General features: G+C 39.9%; 1 protein-coding gene across 3 annotated transcripts in view; it reads left to right on the plus strand.

Moving 5' to 3' along the window:
- ITGB8 (integrin subunit beta 8) overlaps nt 1-22,426 on the plus strand; it is a 116,258-nt gene that overhangs the window by 48,739 nt on the left and 45,093 nt on the right. For all 3 annotated transcript variants that reach the window (XM_043966423.1, XM_043966422.1, XM_043966424.1), the window contains 3 exons: nt 7,680-7,926; nt 10,382-10,547; nt 14,199-14,357. In XM_043966423.1, coding sequence (XP_043822358.1) covers nt 7,680-7,926; nt 10,382-10,547; nt 14,199-14,357 — 572 coding nt within the window. The remainder of the gene's footprint in view (nt 1-7,679; nt 7,927-10,381; nt 10,548-14,198; nt 14,358-22,426) is intronic.

Consider the following 22,426-nt stretch of genomic DNA (forward strand, 5'->3'; position numbering starts at 1 on the left):
TCATCATTCCTGGAATGCTCTCCTTTTCTGCATGGACTACTGACCTCCCTGGATTACTACATTCCTGAAATTTCATCTGCTACATCTTCTTTACCCCTTCTTAATTAATGCTAGTACCTTCCCTCTTTTAATTATCCCCTATTTACCCTGTACATAGCTTGTTTGTACATTGTTGTTTACTTGCTGTAACTCCCTTTAGATTTTGAACTCCTTGAGGGCAGGTACTGTCTTTGCCTCTTTTTGTGTCTGCAGCATATAGTACAGTGCCTAACACATAGAAGGCACTTAATAATTAGATTAGAGAGAACATTGTTTGCTAGGGCCTATGCTAATCTCTTGAAACTCATCCAGGTTCCCTTTTCTCATTTCTCTAGTCTAAAGTAGAGGAATCATAGTATAGCAGAAAAGTTGTTTGTGTTGGCCTCTGGATGATCCATGTTCAGATCTCACCTCTCACACAGGCTGGCTATATGCCTATGCATAGTGCCTCAGGCAACTCTCTAAGATTTATCTATGAAGTCACAGACTTGGGTTCCACCCTAATCCGCAATCTGCATTGGCACAGGGACTTCCCACTTTAGGAAGTCCCCCATAATTACAAAACCACTCACCCATTCACATATAATCTTAGACACCTTTGATCCATAGGCAGAATCACTAAGCAGACTATCAAGCCTCACCCATGGAGCCACCTGCTCCTTCAGAATTTTTTCTGAGGTCCCCAGTCTCTTCTCATACAATGTTAACACAAAACAGCCGCTCATCTCTCATGGCAACTGGATTGTATTTGGCTTCCTTTGGCCACAGACAGACTGGGAATAACAGGGATGTGGCCAAATCCCCGCATGAATTTGGGGAAGTATTGATTTCATTTCTCAACCCTGCCTCCTGCTGCTCCCATATTTTGCCTCCCATCCATCAAAGCTTTCCTAACCTGGGTCCTTTTCCCTCAGGTCTTGTTGGTTGACAGCTTGAATATTCTGATAAACTAATTCTCACTCAAGTGTTCATGTATCAAAAAGCAAGAGTTGACTGATGATGATGGCAGAATAGTCTCTCGATATACCACCATAGGCAGCAGAAGTCTATTTTATCTTCCTAGAAACATTATATGATAGGTTGCCCATTTGTTATCCTGGGTCCTCATTGCCCAGCATGATAGAATGCGAAGAATAAAGGCTTTCAAGTGAGAGGTTTTGAATCCTGGTCCTGTGACATAAGCAAGTCAATCACTTCCCCTCTCTGGGCATCAGTTTCCACATCTAAAAAATGAAGGAACTGGACTAGATGAAATATAAGGTTTCTGTCATCTCTAAACACTGTGGGTCAAAATATGTGGAAGACCTTGTTTAATGTACTTGTAGATTATGGAGAGGAGAAGGTATTGTCTAAATCCCCTCAGGAATGCCTGAATGCATTGCCCCAAAACAATGGGGAGACCTTTGTCCAAAGGACTGATCTCATTTCTGGGCTTTTCATGACATAGGTCAGGCTGGAGGTTTGGGCATGCTAAATACCTTGAGGCATGTGAGCTTCTCATTACCCTTTATATCAGGTCATGAAGTAATCAACTCCTTTGCCCACTTTACATGAGCTGATTGCAGCAAGTTGACTGTCTAAGACTGAAGAAATTCCTAATGAGTTTTCAGGAACTTCATCTAAAACATCAAGCATTTTCCATCTGTTCCTGGCAAAACTTCTATCTACACTCACTTTTTGATGTTCAGAGGATCTTGGATCATGAAATTATAGATAATATAGATTTGGAAGAAATCCTAAGGTTATACAATTCCATCCCCTCCTCATTTTACATAGAGAGGAACTGAGGCACGGATGAGTTTGGAAATTGTCCAATTGTCCCTATCTTCATGACTCTCCCAATCCTTTTCTCTGTTCCTTCCTAACTTTGTTGCTTTTGCAAAAGCTAAGATTTTGCACCCTTGCCAATCCTGGCTCTCTGTTATTGTCTATACCATCTAAAGTCCAGATCCCCTCCTACCAAAAAGTGTTTTTAAAAACTCTATTTTTTTTTTGGTGGGGCAATAAGGATTAAGTGACTGCAAGGTCCCACAGCTAGTAGGTGTCAAGTGTGTGAAGCCGGATTTGAACTCAGGTCCTCCTGAATACAGGGCTGGTGCTTTATCCACTGCATCACCTAGATGCCCCCTCATCTTTTTTTGTTCTAGGAATTAAATTACCTAAAAAGAATTGGCTCATGATGTTCAAAATATGAATTATCTATGTTAAAGGATGAATTAAATTTCATATTTAAATGCATAATCATGAGAGATATCCAGTGCTGGCCTTATATTAGCAAGATGATTACCAAAAAGAAAGGGGAAAACTCATGGGGACAGATTTTCTAGAGTTGTTAAAAAAGTAAGTTTCTGTTATCTGTCCCCAAACAAACATGCTGTCACCATCAAACTTGGCCATCTGGACTTTGATTTTAACAATTCAAATCTGTAGAGTTCCCTTTTTATTCATCATAGAGTGCATCTTTTATTCAGTATAATGAGTATTTGGTGTAGAGATATTGAGGGTCTGTCAAGTAGATGTTTAGGATGCCCAGAGCTCCCTGCAGGGCTGGAAAGAATATCCAATATCTCTTAAGCATGGCCTGGTGCCCCGCCCTTGTTCTTGCTGGAGGGAGATAGCAGGTAATGTTTGTGGCCCTATGTGCAAATGATTTTTTCTCCTTCTGTGTATCTGGCATAATAGTATGTTACAAAACACACTAGATATGGAATCAGGGGACCTGGGTACAAATTCTGCCATGTGCCACTTGACTAAGTCACATGACAGGTCTGGTTCTCAGTTTCCCCAACTATAAGTATGAGCTTATCTGGATGGTCCTGCCCAGGTCTTAATCAATTCTCATAAAATCTAGAGGATGTCCAACTTGGAAGAGACCCCAGCAGCCATCATGCTAAAACAAGGCTGATTAAGAATATTCTCTACAATATACCTGGCAAGTGGTCACCCAGCTTTATCTAAAGTTCACTAGGGAGAGAGGAGCCACTACTTCCATTAGCATAGGCAGCCCCTTTGCTCTGGGGCAGTGCTGGTTCTTGGCCTTTTTCTTGACATCAAACTTGAACTTGAGTCTTCCTCATTTCTATCCACTGCTCCTAGTTCTGCTCTCAGAGGCAAAAGGGAGTCTACTTGGTACCATTTGCAGTGACAGCCCTTCAGCTATCATGCCTCCCTCAAGTTTTCATTTTTCCTTGCTAAATATCCCCAATTCTTTCAAATGATCCTTCTGGGCTATGAACTTGAGACCCTTCGCCATGCTGGTCCCCTTCCTTTTCCTTCATTAGTCAAATATGACTCTGGCATACTCCTGTTATTAAAATCCATTATTAAAGCAGAGCCATCACATTCCTTTTTTTCACCTTCCCTATCTCTGTGACCTCAGACAAGCCAATTATACTACCTAGGCCATAGTGTCTTCATCTATAAAGAGAATTTGAATAGATTGTATTTTTGGCTGGGGCATGAGTGCTTTTAGCTCACCCAGGCTAGAAATGAAGCTGTAACTCATGGGCTCACTATTATTGCTGAAGAGCACGGAAACTTTATTTACTCCATTCTTTCCAACCTGGGCTGGTCCACCCTTCTTTTCTGCAGGCAATTGGTGGCCCTTTACACCCCAGGGGCTTACTATATTGGTGCGGGATTTACTTTGGACACCCAATTGGTGTCTCCATTGCAGCTAAGAGCTCCTTCAATGAAGATATCCACCATCTTCAGTATTCCCAGAAGCAAGTATTATAGGGACGCACAAGCACACCCAACTAGATCTGGAGTTCTTCACCTTTTGTGTATCATGTCCCACTTTGGGAGTCTGGTTAAGTCTATTGCAACTTTCAGCCTATGCTTCTTAGAGAGTACTGACTAGCATTAATTCTGCATGCCTCTGTCTCAAATCCTGTTCTTGTGGAGGTGATTTTGAAGGTGACTTATGAATTTTAATCATAACATTAAAGTTAAGTCTTTGACTAGGCTAGGTTAGAGTTCATAGAGGAGTTCAACACACACACACACACACACACACACACACCCTCGCAGCTGAGGAAACTGAGATCAGAAAAAGTTAAACAGCTTGCCCAGGACTGCATAAATAGAAAGTAGCAGAGTTAGGATTCAAATCTAGTTCTTCTGTCTCCTGACTCAATGTTTTGGTTTTTTTCCCCATCAAACCACAGTTTGTTTTAAATAAGAAGGATTAGATTAGAAAGTGGGTAAAGGATAGATGACAGTGGGTTTTTCCCATCAGTTATACCAGTCAACTTTATATCTATTTCTGCTAGCATATTTTTATAATATCATGAGTCAAATATACTCAAACTTAGAATTCATTACTTACTTGTTGTTTACATGAAGAACTCCACCAACAGTGAAAAATGTGCATCAAAATTACATCAGCTGCCATGACTTTTAAAGGATCTATCATGAAAATTTATTCAAAAGTCAAATGAGCTGTCTCACAGAGCCATGTGCCCCATTCTCCTTAGGGCTCAGAGCCAAGGTGGAAGACCACTGGTCATGTCCATTGAAGGGAAGATTCTTGGCCAAGTAAAGAGTTTGGGTAAGGTACCTTCTGGGAGCCCTACAACTCTGAGAGTCTGTGATTAAGCTTGGGATTTCAAAGGTTTGACCTAAAGAAAGGGACATCTTTTGAGTAAGTATTCTACATCTGAATTTGGTATCTTAGAATTATGCCTATTATTCTTCCCTAACTCACCATTACCTAGCACAGGAACGCTCTGACAGGAGACATTTAACACATGTCTGCTGAATTGATTGTACTCTCCTAGGATTCTAGCATTGGAATAATGTCACTCAAAGTTCAAGAAATAGGGAGAATACCCTGACCAAGACCCATGAAAATTGAATAATATATTAGGTAGACACATACATACATATGTATGCATAATAGAGTTGATCTAGACTTTGGAAATAGAACCAAATTTTGATTAGAAGAATCAAGTCCACACAACGTGGAATTACATTCTACAAAGAGGAAATGGCTGAGTCATCTCTAGTCTCATTTCCCATTATAAAGAATGTCTGAGTATACTCCCTGGGACTGACAAAGGCACCAGAAAACCCAAAGAAGGCACCTTTCTACCTGATCCATCAACCCCCATAAGTCAAAATAACAACCAGGAAAAGCCCAGCTCCAAAACTAACTGAAATCAAGTGCTTTATGGAGACAAAGGAGTGAGCTAGCTTAAGAGAGTTTCCATCTCAATACCTGGCTCAAGCACCTGGATCATGGTTGCACAGAAATAAAATGTCCACTGATCAGTCTCAGAGCTGGGAGGAACCAGCCTTAATGTCATCTATTCGAATCCAGACACGAACAGGCATCTCCTCTGAAGCATACCTGATGAGAGGTCATTCTACATTTTCTTGAAGGCTCCAGGAAACTTTCCCATTCCATGTTGGGGAAGGGCTAACTGGGAAAAGGGAATGAAGACTTAGAGCTAAGAGGACCTTAGCAGTCATTTCTAGGAAGTGATGACTTAGATCAAGCCATTCGTTCTTGCTACAGCCCCAACTACCCCTTTGTGTGTGTAACCCAGCAGAACCTAAAGGGAATCTTTGTTCTGCCATCACATGGCACTTGTGGTTTTCAAGGTTAAAAAGGTCGGAATCAAAGTTTACTGGAAATTTATGCCTTTCTTCAATCGTTCAACTGATAAGCATTTATTAATCACCCATTTTGTTTGAGGCTCAATGAATAGACATGAGGGATAGAGATAGGAATTGCACTGGCTATTTTGTTGCTATGGGGAATTCCCAGGTAAGAAAATCCCCTCTAGCATTACAGGTTGTCACCTTCTCTACAACTTCTAGTCCTAAAGAGTTTGGGGACACAAAGACAAAAAACAACAACAATGACAATGATGGTGACAATAACAATGCTAACGGTATTGATGACACAGAGAGAAAGGAGAAAGAGAGGGAGAGAAGGAGACACAGAGACAGAGAGAGAAGGAGAGAGACAGAGAAAGATTTTACATATTATCTCATTTGATTCTCACAATAGCTTTGTGAGGTAGATCCTATTATGATTACCCTTTTATGTTTGAGGAAATTGAGACCCAGAGAATTTATGTAGCTTGCTATGTGGGTCATATAGCTAATAAGATCCTGAGGGAAGATTTGAATGCAGGTTTTTTCTGGCTCCAAGTGTAGCCAGTCTTAGGCTCATTGTCAGGAAACACCTCCTAAGAACCAGACGTGCCCAAACATGGAATGGGCTGCCTCGAGACGTGATGGCCCAATTGTTATTGAAGGCTAGAGATGGGACAGCAGGCTTTCCTTTTCAGGTATGGCTTGCACTCGCTGGCCACTGAGGTCCCTTCTAGCTCTCACACCCTGTATAGTCTGGAAATCTGGGACACTGAGGCATGGATAGCAGAAGTGAGTTTTCCAAAATCACATGGGTAACAAAGGAAATTAGAATTAGGGTCGGAGGGTTAGGGTAAAAGTTAAAATTATGATTCCAAGATTTGAAAACAAGCCCCCAGGCTTAAAATTCTGGAGTCCTTCTACTAAAGTATGATGCAGGATTTTAAAAGAAATTGTGGTATGATTTTCAAGAATATACAATAATTAGAAGAGTGAAGCATTAATTCATTATGTAACCAGGTAAATCAGGGACTCACAGGTCAGTGTCGTTGTTCAGTCATTTCTGTTAAGTATAGTTCTTCATGGATCTATTATTCCTGGCAAAGATACTAGAATGGTTTGCCATTTCCTTCTCCAGCTTATTTTATACATGAGAAGCTGAGGCAAACAGGGTTAAGTGACTAGCTGAGGGTCACACAGCTAGTAAATGTCTGAGACTGGATTTGAACTCAGGTCTTCCTCACTCCAGGCCAGGTGCTCTAATCCCCTTTGCCACCTAACTGCCCCTTCTTAGGTACTTAATAAATATTCATTGAATAGACAAAGTGTGTCCACCTACCCCAAGGCAGAGAGTCTCTAATGGTGGAATTCAAAGGTTTATACTGGCTAGAAGATGGAATGCTGAGTTCAAGGTAAAATAAGTAAAGCAGTTTGGATACAACAGAGAGTATATGAGAGGAAAAAATTATCAATACATTTGGAAAAGTAAGGGGAGCCAGCTTCAATTGCTAAACTGAAAAGTTATTTTGTCATAAACTCAATAGGGAGCCCTTGAGGATTCTTGAAGAGGAGCATAACATTATCAGCCTTGGGTTTTAGTAATATAAAAGTGAGAATCTTCCATGATACCATTGAGCCTAGGCCAGTAGAGATGTGTTTGAGTATAGAAGTCTTCCTAGTACCCCAGGAATGGCATCACATGTCAGGCACATGCTCCTCTTCTACAGAAAAGTGATTCTGCTTTCATACCTAGACATTGCCTAAGGTATCATCATCTCCTGTAAACTGATCAAAGTTTACATTCAATCCATAAGTTATTGGGAGGATCCAATCTGTACATAGGGGAGTTGGGCAAATACATTGGAGACATTTTCAATAACTTCTTTAAATGACATCATAAGGTTTTTTTGGATAAGCAAACCATAAAGTTATTAGAGATACTTGAATTTAACAACTCATGCTCTCCACTTGACAGTCTCCCCTAATAAATAATAAATAAATATACAGACATGTATATATTTTTTTCTTTCAATTAGGGGCCGAAGCTAGCTTTATGCTGAAAATCCACCCTCTACAAAAGTACCCTGTGGATCTTTATTATCTTGTTGATGTCTCAGCTTCCATGCACAATAATATCGAAAAACTAAACTCTGTTGGAAATGACCTATCCCAAAAAATGGCATCTTTTTCCCATGACTTTCGACTTGGATTTGGATCCTATGTTGATAAAACAGTGTCTCCCTATATTAGCATCCACCCTGGCAGAATCCACAACCAATGCAGGTACTAGGGGGATGGCTAAGATGCATGATGTTTGGAGGGGTGGGGTATGGCCAAGGCAGGTGGATGTGTGGCTGCTTCAAATGCTTCACAGAATGCTTGTAGTGTTGGTAGTATTTCTTTTGTTGCTGTTGTTGCTGCTGTTTTGCTTTTTAAAAATATTTATGAATGAAAGATCTAATATGCTTGGTAGAGAAACTTGTTCTTGTATAATATCTTTCAGGGTCAGCAGTTGCATGGTTAAGGAGAAAGGCAGAGGGAAGGAGACAGAGGGAGACAGAGGAAGATAAAGGGGGAGACAGACAGATGGAGAAGGGAGGGAGGAGAGAGATTGGAGGGGAAGGAAGATAGAGGGAGGAACAGGGAGAAAGGCCCAGACACAGGGGATAGAGGGCTGGCTTTGAAAGCAGGAGGACCTGGATTCAAATCCTGTCTCTCTTACTAGGGCTGTGACCCTGACTGAGCAAGATAGATAGATAGATAGAAGACAGATGATATAGATAGATGATAGATAGATAGATAGATAGATAGATAGATAGATAGATAGATAGATAGATAGATAGATAGATAGATAGATGGGAGTGGGTGGGTGGCTGGTTGGATGGATGGATGGATAATTGGATAGAACATGGATAGATAGATAGATAGATAGATAGATAGATAGATAGATAGATAGATAGATAGATAGATAGATGATAGTGTATATTTCAGTATAATTTGTTTCCTTTGTAAATCTATTTTTAAATGATATACATTTAAAAGCATTATTCTAAAAAGGCATCCATAGACTTCAACAAAGTGACAGTCAGAGTGTCACCCAAAAATGTTTAAGAATTCCTGATATGTTACATGTTTTGTTCATTCTCAAAGAGGACCGTGACATTAGAAGGTTATGTCATAACTTGCAGTGAACTGTATTTGAGTGAGGGAGGGCTTTGAAAAATCACCAGCCTCACTCTCTCCTCCAGAGCCCTCTGGTCCAGTAGAAAGCTATATATTAGGATGACTGGAGATGGACCAAGATGTTTGAAGCAATGGGGTTAAGTGACTTGCCCAAGATCACATAGGTAGTAAGTGTCAAGTGCCTGAGGCCAAAGTCATGTCCTTCTGACTCCAGACCACGTGCTCTATCCACTTTGCCACATAGCTGCCCCTGATGCTTGATCTATGATTATGTCTATATCTAACAATATATAAACATCATGGGCACATACACATAGCCATGCATTGTTGTTGCATAGATTTATGTGTGTACATGTATATACTTATATATGTCAGTATAGGTGGATTATGAACATATACATGCATACATGAATGACCTTGTGTGCAAGTTTTGTGGTTATAGACAGATTATTCCTGCATGCATGAATTATTTGTCCATGTTTTGCCATTCCACCTACATATTAGTACATATGCATATACACATGCATAAAGATATATATCTTGTACATACATCCGTGCATGTGTGTACATATATCTCCATGTATGCCCTGTGTGTTATACACATAAACATGCAAATATACAGAAATATTACTGAGGGTTATTTGATCATAGATATCAATCATAGTGTATTATATAATCATAGATATGTTGCTGTTATTTAGTCATTTTTCATTTGTGTCCAGCTCTTCATGACACTATTTGGGATTTTCTTGACAAAGGTAAATAAAGTGGTTTACCATGTCCTTCTCCCTCTCGTTTGGCAGATTAGGAAACTGAGGCGAACAGGATTAAGTGACTTGCTCAGGGTTGCACAGCTAGGAAGTGTCTGAGGCCAGATTTGAACCCAGAAGATGAGTCTTCCTGATTCCAGACCTGGCACTCTATCCATAATGGTACCTTGACTTTGGCAGTCTCATGAAGCCTATGGATTCCTTAGAATTGTTTTTAAATGAAAAACTTTTAACATAGGTTTGCAAATGATAGAATGAAATATAATTAGAAAAAGATGTTTTTTAAAAAATATGGCCCCAAGGTGAAGAACCTTTGTTATTAATAGATCACACATACATATATTCTCATCCTGATTTTCATGCATAGTCATCCTAAATCATGAAGACCCTATCCTGGATTGTGGAGGGCCTGGGATCCCCTTCAATGGAAGTAGAAGCCGCACACCACACCAAGTAAATCCTCTACCTGTTAGTATAAAAAATCTTTACCAGGCTAGATGAAGTTATATTATTTGAGTGATTATCATTTGTTCCAGAGAAATTGTTATAATTTGCAGTGCTCCAATCTCTCTTTTTCTTTATTGCATGTTTGTTTCTTAATTGCAATATGCGATAATATTATTTTCTATTCTATTTATGGCTTTTCCAGGGTGAGTTTTTTTCTTTCAAAATGTAGTTCATGGAAAATTGGGGATATCTACCTCTAGATCCCTGTAGTTGTTACTCAAAGAGCATTGTTGAAGGCAGAAAAGAAAGTAACCCTTATGTTTTGTCTCCCAATGCAGTGATTACAATTTAGATTGCATGCCACCTCACGGCTACATTCACGTGCTGTCTCTGACAGAGAACATTACAGAGTTTGAACGGGCAGTCTACAAACAGAAAATCTCAGGGAATATCGATACACCTGAAGGAGGCTTTGATGCCATGCTCCAGGCAGCTGTTTGTCAGGTAAAGATATTTCTGAATAATCAGTGATGGCTGAATTCCCAAAAATCAGGTTGATTTTAGCATTGTTTTCTCATTGAATCAAAAGCAGAATTATGTGTGGATTCATAGTTAATAAGGTCTTGACAGACTCAAAGACTGGGTCAACTCTAATCAAATGAAAATTGATTGGAATACATTTGGGGGTCAAAAAATAACACTCAATATGCTAGAAGAGACCTTTGATATTTAAGTCACCTTCTTTGATGTACCCCTTCAATTGCCACCTCTCAGTTCACTTTGCCAGTTTTGGTGTTGAGCCTCACAGGAGTGGCTAACTACTTTTGTTCTCAGAGTTATAAGGGTAAAACTGAGGGCTTCTAATTCTGTTTCTCACAATCCCCCATTGAGGGAGATCTACAACATCAATTACCATTTAATATCATTCCAATTTTAGCAACCAGATACACACATTTACTGCTGGCACAGTAGATAGAGAGCTAAGCCTGGAGTCAGAAAAAAATCATCTTTGTGAGTTCAAATCTGGCTTCAGACACTTATAATCTATGTGACCCTGGGCAAGTCACTAACCCTCTTTCCCTAAGTTTCTTCATCTATAAAATAAGCTGGAGAAGGAAATGGCAAACCACTCCAGTGTCTCTGCCAAGAAAACCCCAAAAGGGGTCATGGAGAGTCAGACACAATTCAAGAACAACAAAAAGGCTCTTAGATTTATTGCTGAAAGTGAGAAGAGATGCCATTAAATCCAACCCCCTTCCTTTATGGATGAACAAGCCCTGCCTTGGGGTGGTTGCCCAAGGTCACACAGGCAGTCAGGGACAGAACTGGGATTCAAGCCCAGGATCTGTCTCTAGATCCTGTACCCTTTGTTCTGTACCATTCTAAAGATAGAATTACACAAATATTCCTCACCAAACCAGAGTTATTCACGTGCCACAGGGTAGTGGAATCAGACTCTTAAGTTTGCCCCATGTGGAGCACCTTCTCCTTCTTATACATAAAAGTCTCTGGGAGGGAGGAGTGGGCTCAAACTTCTCACAGACATCTTTGAGCATACATGTTAAGAACCCATGTAGTGGGGCAGCTAGGTGACTCAGTGGATAAAGCACCAGCCCTGGATTCAGGAGGACCTGAGTTCAAATTTGGTATCAGGCACTTAACACTTACTAGCTGTGTGACCCTAGGCAAGTCACTTAACCCTCATTGTCCCAGCAAAAAATAAAAACCTAGAACCCATGTAGCCAAGAGATCTGTCTTAGCCTCAGGACTCCTTTTACCTCCTGGTGGAGTCCCTGCCACACTTACCTCAAGATGTGTCCCAGCTAATGGACAAATGGCTCCCTTATTTGCAGGACTCAGTATTTTGGCTGTCAGGGTTCACTGCTGAGCCACAGATCCATCCTCAGGATTCCCCCTGGACTTGGCCATTGTAGGTAATATCGAACTCCAGTTTATAGACCTCCAATGGTCCTTCTGGCCTTTGGAGTCTCACAAGGCAATATCCTTATCTTTTGATATCCAATCACCTAAGGTCAGGTAAGAATAAAGACAGCAAAAAGAGGCACCATGCACCCAGGAATTCATGGCAGCTAGGTGAGAAATGAAGGCTCAGCCAAAGGGCTTCTCCCCACCTGGTGGATAACAGCAAGTCTGCACTTGAAAGATGTCAGGGAAAAGTTAAAGACAGAAAGATGGTAGGGGAGACATAGAGCTCCTTTGGTATTGTAAGACAGTTCTGAGTCTGTCATTCACCTCTTGAGCTTCTAAAACCAATTAGAGAACTCCTCGTCACTACACAGCACCAAGCCCTCAGTCACTCATGTCCAGCAGTTGACTTCCCAATCACATGTTGGTTTGAAACCAGCAGGGAATATTGTGCAAGTTCTGAGGACTGGCCTGACTGAATGGTCCTATAATTATCTCTCTATTATCTATCTATCTATCATCTACCTACCTACCTATCTATCACCACATAAGTAATAAGTTATGACTGCAGCTACTGAACTCAGGTCTCCTGACTCCTAATACTGTGTCCTTTCTTACCCTATCTCCCATAAATAACTTGGTACTTCCTATTTGGAACATGGGTTAAGTTTTATAGGGAAGAGGGAAGAAAGGTGTGGGAAGAAGAATTAAAGAAGAATAGAATGGCTTTTTATATGGACTACTTAACTTATACATAGTCTTTTATTTATTTATTTTTTGGCAGGGCAATGAGGGTTAAGTGACTTGCCCAGGGTCACACAGCTAGTAAGTGTCAAGTGTCTGAGGGCAGATTTGAACTCAGGTCCTCCTTAATCCAGGGCCTGTGCTTTATCCATTGTGCCACCTAGCTGTCCCGTACATAGTCTTTTTTTTGTTTTGTTTTTGGTGAGGCAATTGGGGTTAAGTGACTTGCACAGAGTCACACAGCCAGTAAGTTCTAAGTGTCTGAAGGCAGATTTGAACTCAGGTCCTCCTGACTCCAGGGCCGGTGCTCTATCCACTGCTCCACCTAGCTGCACCCCCATACATAGTCTTTTAAAGGCTTTGCCAGGGGTAGAAATTTTGCGCTCCTCAGAAAGGTTTGTCTTACATGTATTTAAGAAAAATATCTTGGCCTAGAAAGATGAGAATCACATAAATTCAGTTAGGAGGCAACCCAGAGACCATTTAATCTATTCCATACATGAAGAAAAAAAAAGAATTCTCCAATTATTACCAAGTAATTTGACCTTTTCTTATCAGATTTGGTCCAAGATTCAAGAACTCTGGGCAAGCAGATTCACTTGGGTATTTACTAATTGTCTCTTTTAGGATGAACCAAAGTCTGAAAATTTACACTACCTTTGGCATAGGTACAGTGTGACTTTTTAGGAGTCATTAAAAATTAATAATACCTTTACATATTGCTTTACACTTCTGAAACCACTTTCCTCACAGTACCCTTGTGCTGTTGGCTTTACAAGTGTTATTGACCCCATTTTACAGATAAGAAAAGTGAAATTCAAGAAATAAGTGACTTATTTGTTCATCATTATCCAGTAGAAATGGTTAGAGCCACAGCTCAAGAACAAGATTTCCAACTCCAATTTCATATCTCTTTCCATTCTACTGCACTAATAACAATCAATTATCAGGAAGTATTTGTTAAGTGCCCCCTCTGCATTAGGCCTGATGCTTGGCTTTGGAGAAACAGTAACAAACAAGAAAATTATTTTCTGCTGTCATGCTGCTTCTGGTGTATGGACTCCCCAGCCAACCTGGGATTAGGATGTCAACCCTAGTGGACAGAGAGGAAATTCTATGCTGGGAGCAGATTACGGTACATATCCCAACGGATGCATATATTTTTTCATCTTCCAAAGTCTAACTCAAAATACAATCTTGATTGTATATACTTTTTTATGGTCATTTAAAATATTAAAGAGAACCCAGCCATTTTTACCATGAAATCCAATTACTGAATATATTATAAAATATGGGATACTTAAAAAGGAATCAAACAATTAAATATAAGTGCTATGATGAAGTAGCAGGAGTCTTTGATCTCATCACCCATTCCACAGTTGTCATGGGGCAACATCATTAATTAGGTTTAGGGAAAGCGAAGGCCTATGTTACAGATCCTCAGTGATTTCCTCCAGTCTGATTGCATCGTTCTTGTTATTTTAGAGTCATATAGGTTGGCGCAAGGAAGCTAAAAGATTGCTTCTTGTGATGACAGACCAGACTTCTCACCTTGCCCTTGATAGCAAACTTGCAGGGATCGTGGTGCCCAATGACGGAAAATGCCACCTCAAAGATAACATCTACGTTAAGTCTACAAGCATGGTAAGGGCCCATTCTTCTACGATTCATCTCTGCTTTTTGGCTGAAGTCTCAAGTGTGGGCAATTCAGCTGTTCTACATGAAAATGACCCAAACAAACAGAGGATACAGCCAGAAAATGTAATGAGATACAACCTAAACCTAAGGAATAATAACTTCTCTTAGTGGCGATTTGTAAAATATAGAGTCAAGTGTCTTAGGTAATCATTAGTAGCTGACTCATTCATGTAGTAAAAAGTGGGGTATAATTTATATAATGGATCACTCGCATTTACTTTATGCAAATTAATCAGGGCTGTTTGGGAGGGTCTCTTCTTCTCTGGTGATATTTGCTGCTTGTCCAAGCATTAGTGAATTAGTGCTGAGGTCAATGCACTCCCACGAACAGTGGAATAAGAAGGGTTTTAGTGGAGAGACTTACTATCTGAATACTCCATGCCATTACCTCCCTTCCCTATGGGAGGGACTTTGAAATTAAGAGGTGTTGCATATTTGAATTAGCTTCTGAGTTCAGAGCAAGGTATGAATCACACAGACTCCTATGAATCATATCTCTGGCTGCAGATATCCAGATGTCAGTCACCTCCAGCACAGACTAATTCTAGGTATAGAAAATGTGCAAAGTATCAGTATCACATCTGTCAGTTCATTGCATTGACATCTGAGTAATGAGTAATTCATAAGAATATGTTAGAATCCTAGAAGTGACACGAGAATTAGTGTTATCCATGAATACCTTCAAATCCTAGCATAGACCCCAGAATTTTTCTGTCTTCTAGTTATTAATTATTCAATTAGCTGGCCTCACTAGTAAATATGGGTGATTTTTGGACAATGAGAAGAAAAATTTTGATTTTCATGTACAATCTTTCTGAAATTCATTGGTTATTTGCTTGTAGCTTAATTTGTATATTTAAAGATTACCGCCCCCCAACCCCATAGAGTTTCAGAGTGAAATTATCTCCCCTTGACTTTTCCACAGGGTGCACGTGTCTCAGAGTAACTCATCCAATTTAATCAGTGTTACTTTCTTATCTATCAGTAACTTCTATTTATTTACTGTACTATAAGCTAGGTCATCAACCAATCAGCAAGGATTTATTAGACATCTGCTATGTCCAGGCACTCTTCTTCTAAGTGTTAAGAGATAAAAAGATACTATACTTGCCATCAATGAGCTAGCATTCTATATGGGGACACACTGGATGTAATTTCTTATTGACAGTTTTTCTTGTTCCAGACAATTTGCTTCTGAATTTTCTTGTATTTAATCGAAAGCAAATGCCCTATTTGGAACTGCCATTCTTCTGTGGAGGCTTTGATTATGTCACTGAACACATGTCTTTATTTAATCTATATTTATGTAGAGTTAATGTTACAGCATCTTAGGTTACAGCTAGAATGCACTTTAGACTAGTAGCACAGCATTGGTCCCTGGATGTGAAGTTAAGATGGGGTTAAATACTGTTTTAGATACTACCTGTGTGTCTCTGAACAACTCTACCTCAGTTTCTTCATCTGTAAAAGGGGGTAGTTGGACTAGATTGTCCCCAAAGTCCCGTCCAGCTCTAGCTCTCCAATCCTGGCTAATGCCTTCATTTGGCGGATGAGTAACTGAGATGCAGAAAAATTCGTGAGTTGCTCATAGACACGTAGGTCACCTAACCCAGCTCCTCTCATTCCCAAAGCACAGCTCCTCTGACTGTAAATATGCCTTAGGCAAAATGGAAATATCCAAAGTGTTACTTTAGGATTCATTAATTCAACAGATAATTAGCGGATGCCTACTATGTGCTGGGGATACACAAAAGAACACAGCACAACTTATGGCCTCTAGAAGGCAAAGAAAACAAAAGATAAAAATGGTGAGGGGCAGTGGGGAAGAGGGTTTCCCTGTGCTCTAAATCTAGTCACAAGGGCATCTGGGAAGATTTCGGGCTCTTTAGCTTTTCACCACAGATAAGATCCTTGAAATGATGTGGAACATCTTATATATCCTGAAAGTATCTCCAGCTCCTTAAGAGACATATCTTTCAAATGCCATTGACATGAGATATAAACTGAAATGTTTTGTAATCTTAATTATGCCAGACACTTGACAAGCATTTATTAAGCAATATGCAAGGTACTATTCAAAAGTCTAAGGAGACAAAAAGGCACAAGACAGCCCCCACTCACAAAGAAGCAGTGATTGTTTATAGTGAAGAAGCTCTATCATTTACCTAAAGTATAAGTATATGTATGTATGTATATATCTTATTTTTTAATCTTTATATTTTTTCATTACATGTAAAGATAGCTTTCAACGTTCATTTTTGTTAGATTTTTAGTTCCAAATTTTTCTCCCTCCCTTCCCTCCCCCTCCCCAAGACAGAAAGCAATCTGATATAGGTTATATAAATATATATATATATACACATAAACATATACATATATTCATAAATATATATATATAATGTTTAAGCCCCAAACAAACTCTAGACAAGATAAATTGGAGCTAATAACCAGAGGGGAGGCATTGGCCTTGAGGGGGACTGCAGAAACATGAGATTTTAGGTGAGACTTGAAGGAAGCCAGACACACGTTTATCTTGAGAAAAGCTTAACTCGGGATTCACTTGGAGAGCCTTGATAGCCTGAATTTAAGATGAGCTCCAGCCTGTCCATTTCAATGAAAAAGACGTTTCTTTAAGGTTTATGTATAGGACTCAACTAGCCTGCTCTTCTACAGCACATTAATTTTAAGAGGAAGAAAGAGGTGAAAAAAGAAGCAGATGTTTTTATTTCTGTTCACGTGAACAGTTAGTATGGGCAAGATACTGGTAAGGGCACTGGGGGCACAAAACAAAAATGGGGACTAGCCCCCATCCCCAAGGAACTTGGATCTTGCTGTGCATATACCACAAGCACACAGAGAGGATTAGATACAAAGTACGTGCAAATTTGTATGGCAGGATTTTGAGAGGAGAGAGGATCCTGGGCGGGGGAGGGGGAGTAAAGGCCTTTTGTGGGAGAATGTGTGAACTTTCCTTTGAATGAAGCTTGAGATTCTATAGGGCAGAAGCAAGTAGGGAGTGCATCACAGACAAGGCAGACTGCTTGGCAAAGGTCTGGAAGCTGGAGATGGGATGTCTTCTGTGCAGAATAACTGGTGATTTAGTTAGACTGAAATAAAGAGAGGGATGTGAAATGAGGCCAGACATAGAGGTCGAAGTTATATTGTAGAAGGCCTTTGAGGCCAGTCTGAGTACAGGATACCACTTAGTCAAAATGGCCAAATTCCTTGGTGTTAGATGGCACCTGAATGCATAGGCTTGGTTGTTCTGAGTCATTGTTTATTTTTGTGAAGAAGGAGCCGATAAAAGACCTTTCATCCATATAAACAGTAGAGACAGATTTCTGCTACATGCACATATGTGCACGCACATCCATGCTCATCCACACATCTACATACACACATTCAATGCCATTACTTCCAAATCGATTAGTGCTCAGCTTCTATAGTCAGCCTTCAGCAAAAGAAATATGCTGTGTTTTTCTTCTTAAGAACAATTTCAGGCTGATCTCTCTGAATGTTTGCATTCCTATTAGAGGAAGAAATAAACCAGAGGAGTTGGTTTACACAAATTAAAAAGCCAAAGCTGATTACTCCATGTAGCATAATTTACAAATAAGAAACCACTATTTATATATGTAAGAACACAAATAAAATCTTCCATTATTGAAAAAATTAAATTTCTTCTCCCTTCTGCTAACCCTAAGGATGATCACTTTTCCAGCTTTTTTCTTAGAATGCTTGTGTTCTTTGGTTTTGTTTTCCATTGCTAAACTGCCAACTGCAGTAAAGAAATTTAGCCTGAGGCAGTTCCATTTGAGCGTTGGGCTGTAATAATAGAACTAGGATTTGAACCCAAGTCCCTTGACCCTAAATCCAAGCTTTCTTCCCATTCTAACAGACTGGCTTCCTCACATTTGGGTGAAGGTGTTGGAATTTAAGGTCTGGGACTTGGCTTCCCTGACTAGCCCCAATATCCTTTTTCCATTCACCTTGAAATCTCTATCTCCACACTCAAACCCATCCTCCTGTCCCACCCTACCCCTCATTCTTCACCCCACTTTGTGGAATCACCTCTACTTTTGGCCACATCAATAATAGAGGCAGGATGTTTAAAGGCCAGTAATAACAATAGGAGTGGCTAAGACCAATGGTAATGATGACTACACAAGGAAGGGCAGAAATGAATAAAGTCACTCATTCGTCACATTTATTAAGTACCTTAGATTTTCTAGGCACCAGAGATACAAGGACAAAGGAAAAGGAGGAAAGAAGGAAGAAGGATTTGTTTAGAGCTGACTATATACCAGCCTCAGTGATAAGTGTTACTGCCCTCAAATAGCATGTATAATCTACTGGGGGGGAAGTCCCATGAACACACAGAAGCAGAGAAAAAGAAAATATCATAATTTCTCTTAAAATGAATTTCCTGTGAAGTCAGTCATCATTCTAGAACTTCAAATAAATTCTCCCCTTTTCTGGGAAATAAACTTAACTCAAACTTAATAGCAGGAAAGAAAGAGCCAACTGGAGGAGTTCTCCCACCACCACCAACATCTACCATCAGACACAATTAATGACAGCATTAAGGAAATCTTTAAATTCTGCCCCCTGTCTACACACATTTCCCAACAAGAACAAATATATCTCCAAGAAGTGATATCTGACTCATGATTAAAGCAAGGCACCAGAGGAAACATTTTGAACTCAGCATGTATTCAATTTGAAGTGGTGGCAAAAAAGGTGTTTTTGAACCTAATGCAGATATCTGTCTGAATTGGCCTTGAGAGGAGACAGGAAGCTTGGTACAGACAGACAAGAGGTCTCTGGATTGACATTCAGGGGATTAGGATTGGAATCTTGCCCTGGTCAGAATCACCAGAGGGAGGCTGAATAAATCTCATAACCAATCTGAGCCTCTGTTTCCTCCTATGTCAAATGAAGAGGTTCTCCCAGATGGCCTCTAAGGTCATTTCCAGTCCTAAATCTCTGACCCAGTAAGAGGAGCTGATTCTCCCCTGTTCTGCAGAAAGAAGGGGATGCTGAGACAGCCATGGGACAGAGCCTAGAAAATGACCGATGTGTCCATCCTCTCATGACAGAACTCTTGCGAGTTCTCCCCTCATTAGAACTTGAGCTACAAAGGGAAAAGCTCATGCTTTTGTCTTCTTTGTGTTTCTAGTACCTTGCACTGAGTCTGACATGAAGTAAGTGTTTAATAAATGCGTATTGATTGACTGATTCATTTGCTCTTTGAGGAGCCCATTTGCTAATCTCTGAATTAAAAGGAACCTCCTGGGCTTTGCAGAATCATTGTGTAGGTTTCTCTTTTACTCTTTCTCATGAGCCCCATCATGTAAAGAAATACACATCTCTGCCATCCTGACCTAAGTGCTATTTGAGGTATGGCACACCTAGTTTCCAGGAAACAGATTAATTTCAGCTATTACGTTGAGACCCAGTCCATTTAAAGGTCAAGTTTGATAGGAACTACCCAGCTGTTCCGAGTAGTTCAGTGACAGAAACTCTCAAGCTCCCTCTTCATTTCTTCTTGCTGAGTCCAGGCAAGGCAGGCACCAGGCCAGGCCCTGGGGATCCAAAGTACATTCTGCCCTCAGGAAGCTCACCAGCATACCTTGTGACTGGCATTTACCAACAAGACTTAGTTTTGAAAAGTTTATTTTTCAAATGATTCTTCTAGTCTCTAAAACAAATGAACTCTCATGCAATTTGTAAAAGTTAAACATTTTAAAGAAATTTCAGTCCATGGCTGTGTATTCCAGGATCTTGCACAATAATCCTGTTTCTGATGCTGGTTGTATGTCTGTGTAAGTGACCTCACTCTCTGAGTCTCAGTTTCCCCATCTACAATTGGAAATAATGATGGGTTTTCTGCCACTGTGAAGTTTCAAGATTTCAGTTTTGAATTTGTGTTTTTGGTTCCTAACTGGGATTTCAATTAAAGGGGCAATGCCCAGTGAGGAAATTTCTTCTATGATTGCAAGACAGCACCTTCTTTCAATCTTATAGTCTTAGAACATTGTCTGGGCCACTGAGCTGTTTGATGATGACTCAGGGTGATAGAGCCAGGATGAGCTCAGGGCTTCATGACACCCAAGACAGCTCTCCATCATCTGCCAAGTCATGCTGCTTCTCTGTAAAATGCTTTGTACACATCCAAGTGCCATTTTCATGTTCACTGTTATTATTAATATCATTATTCTTATCACCATAGCCTGAAAGCTTGGTAAAAAGGATTTAGAATTGCCACTCCTAATATACCACCTTTATGCAAGCCACTGAAGTTCAGAAGATCCGAGATTTAGAGCTTGAAGGGACAATAGAGCTTAGAAGGTTGAATCATGTCATTTTACAGGGGAAGAGAGTGAACCTCAAATAGTTTAAGTGATTTTTCCCAAGTTCAATCAGCTATTTGAACCCAGATCTTCCTGTCTGTAAAGTCAGTACTTTGTTCAGTATACCAGGCTGCCTGAGAGGCAGCCTAATTAGCACAGAACTGCTTTTTTTAAGTCAAAGAAAGGAAGAAAGAGAGAGGGGAACAAAGAGAGGGAAAGAGAAAAAGGAAGGAAGGAAGGATAAAAGGAGAGAGGGAGGAGGAAGGAAGAAATTTTTTGAAATGCAGAAATTAAAATATAACTTTCAGTGATTGCCATGAAATTAGTGAGGAGTGTACACACAGACACACACACAAATAAATTGCAATACTGTGGTTAAGCAAAAAGTCAGGATGAGATTGCCAAATATTTTTATTTATTGCTTTTGTTCTGTTTAAATTGCAAATAAACTATGTGTGTTTGCGTCTGCTTAGGAAGAGCCAGAGAGAATCCCTTTGGATTAGTAGCATCTTTTCTGGATTTGAACGCTTACAAAGCCAGGTCACCAAGAAAAGGGAAGGAGGAGAATCCTGCTTAACTCAAAGTTTTGACCACATAGAAGTTTCTCAATTCAAGCCCTTGTGCCCTTTCTTTTACCTCTCATACATCTTGGTTTGCTTTTTAGAAGGCTAATTAAGCTCCTTAGTCCATGACATTCCAACATCTGGACTTCAGACTCTGAATTCCAAGAAGATATTTGAACCGTATCAGTGAGGTCAGCTCAGTCTTGAGGATGCACAAGGCAGCATGGAGCAGGGGCCAGAGAGCTAGACTCTGGTTCAGGCAGACAGAGATTCAAGTCTTTCCTCTGACACTTGCCATGTGGGTATGCATAAGTCACTTGACCTCTCTAAGCCTCAGTTTCCTCATCTGTAAGATGAGAATAATAATGTCAGAAATGTTTGTTTCATAAAGCTGTGGTATAGCTTCAAAGAGGTTTTCCAACTTTAGAGTGCTCTATATTTGTCAGTTCTTAATTCTTGAAAGTCAGGCAGGTGATGAATGAAGCTATCATTCCTTGATTTGAATAACAGGAAACAAGGGTGGGGAAGGGGAGAAGGGAAGATCCCTGAATAACACCGATGATGGGCTTACATTCCTATTAGAGTAATACTGGGATCTTATAACTATACTGAGTTGTTGGACGTGGTGACCTCTTAGGACCTTTCCAATTTTCATTCTTTGGTGCTATATACCTATGAGTAAGAATGATGGCTTCCATAAGCTTGGCATACAATACTCACCCAAAATCCTAAGAAATGAGATTCTCCACTTAACTGAAGTTTCTGACTAACTTGGTATTAACTACGATACCTTTTCCTTTCAACCTTTGTTAAAAAAAATTGGTAAAATATGTTGGTGTATATTCATAATTTTAAAACTATATTAATATGATATAATTTTTCTTTGTGTTCAAGGACCTCCTTCTGCCTGGGGGCCACTATTCAGATCATTAGTTATCATCAGGTGTCATGATTGATTGAACGATCATAAGAGATGCTGAACTCTAGACTCATTCATTTAAAAACATTGACAATAACGTGTTGCATTTTGCAAACCTGAAAATTTCATATAAATACTAGAGTTATTATTTTCATTTTCAATATTTCATTGCTACTATCA

The sequence above is a fragment of the Dromiciops gliroides genome, chromosome 5 (assembly GCF_019393635.1).
Source record: "Dromiciops gliroides isolate mDroGli1 chromosome 5, mDroGli1.pri, whole genome shotgun sequence".
Lineage (NCBI taxonomy): Eukaryota > Metazoa > Chordata > Mammalia > Microbiotheria > Microbiotheriidae > Dromiciops > Dromiciops gliroides.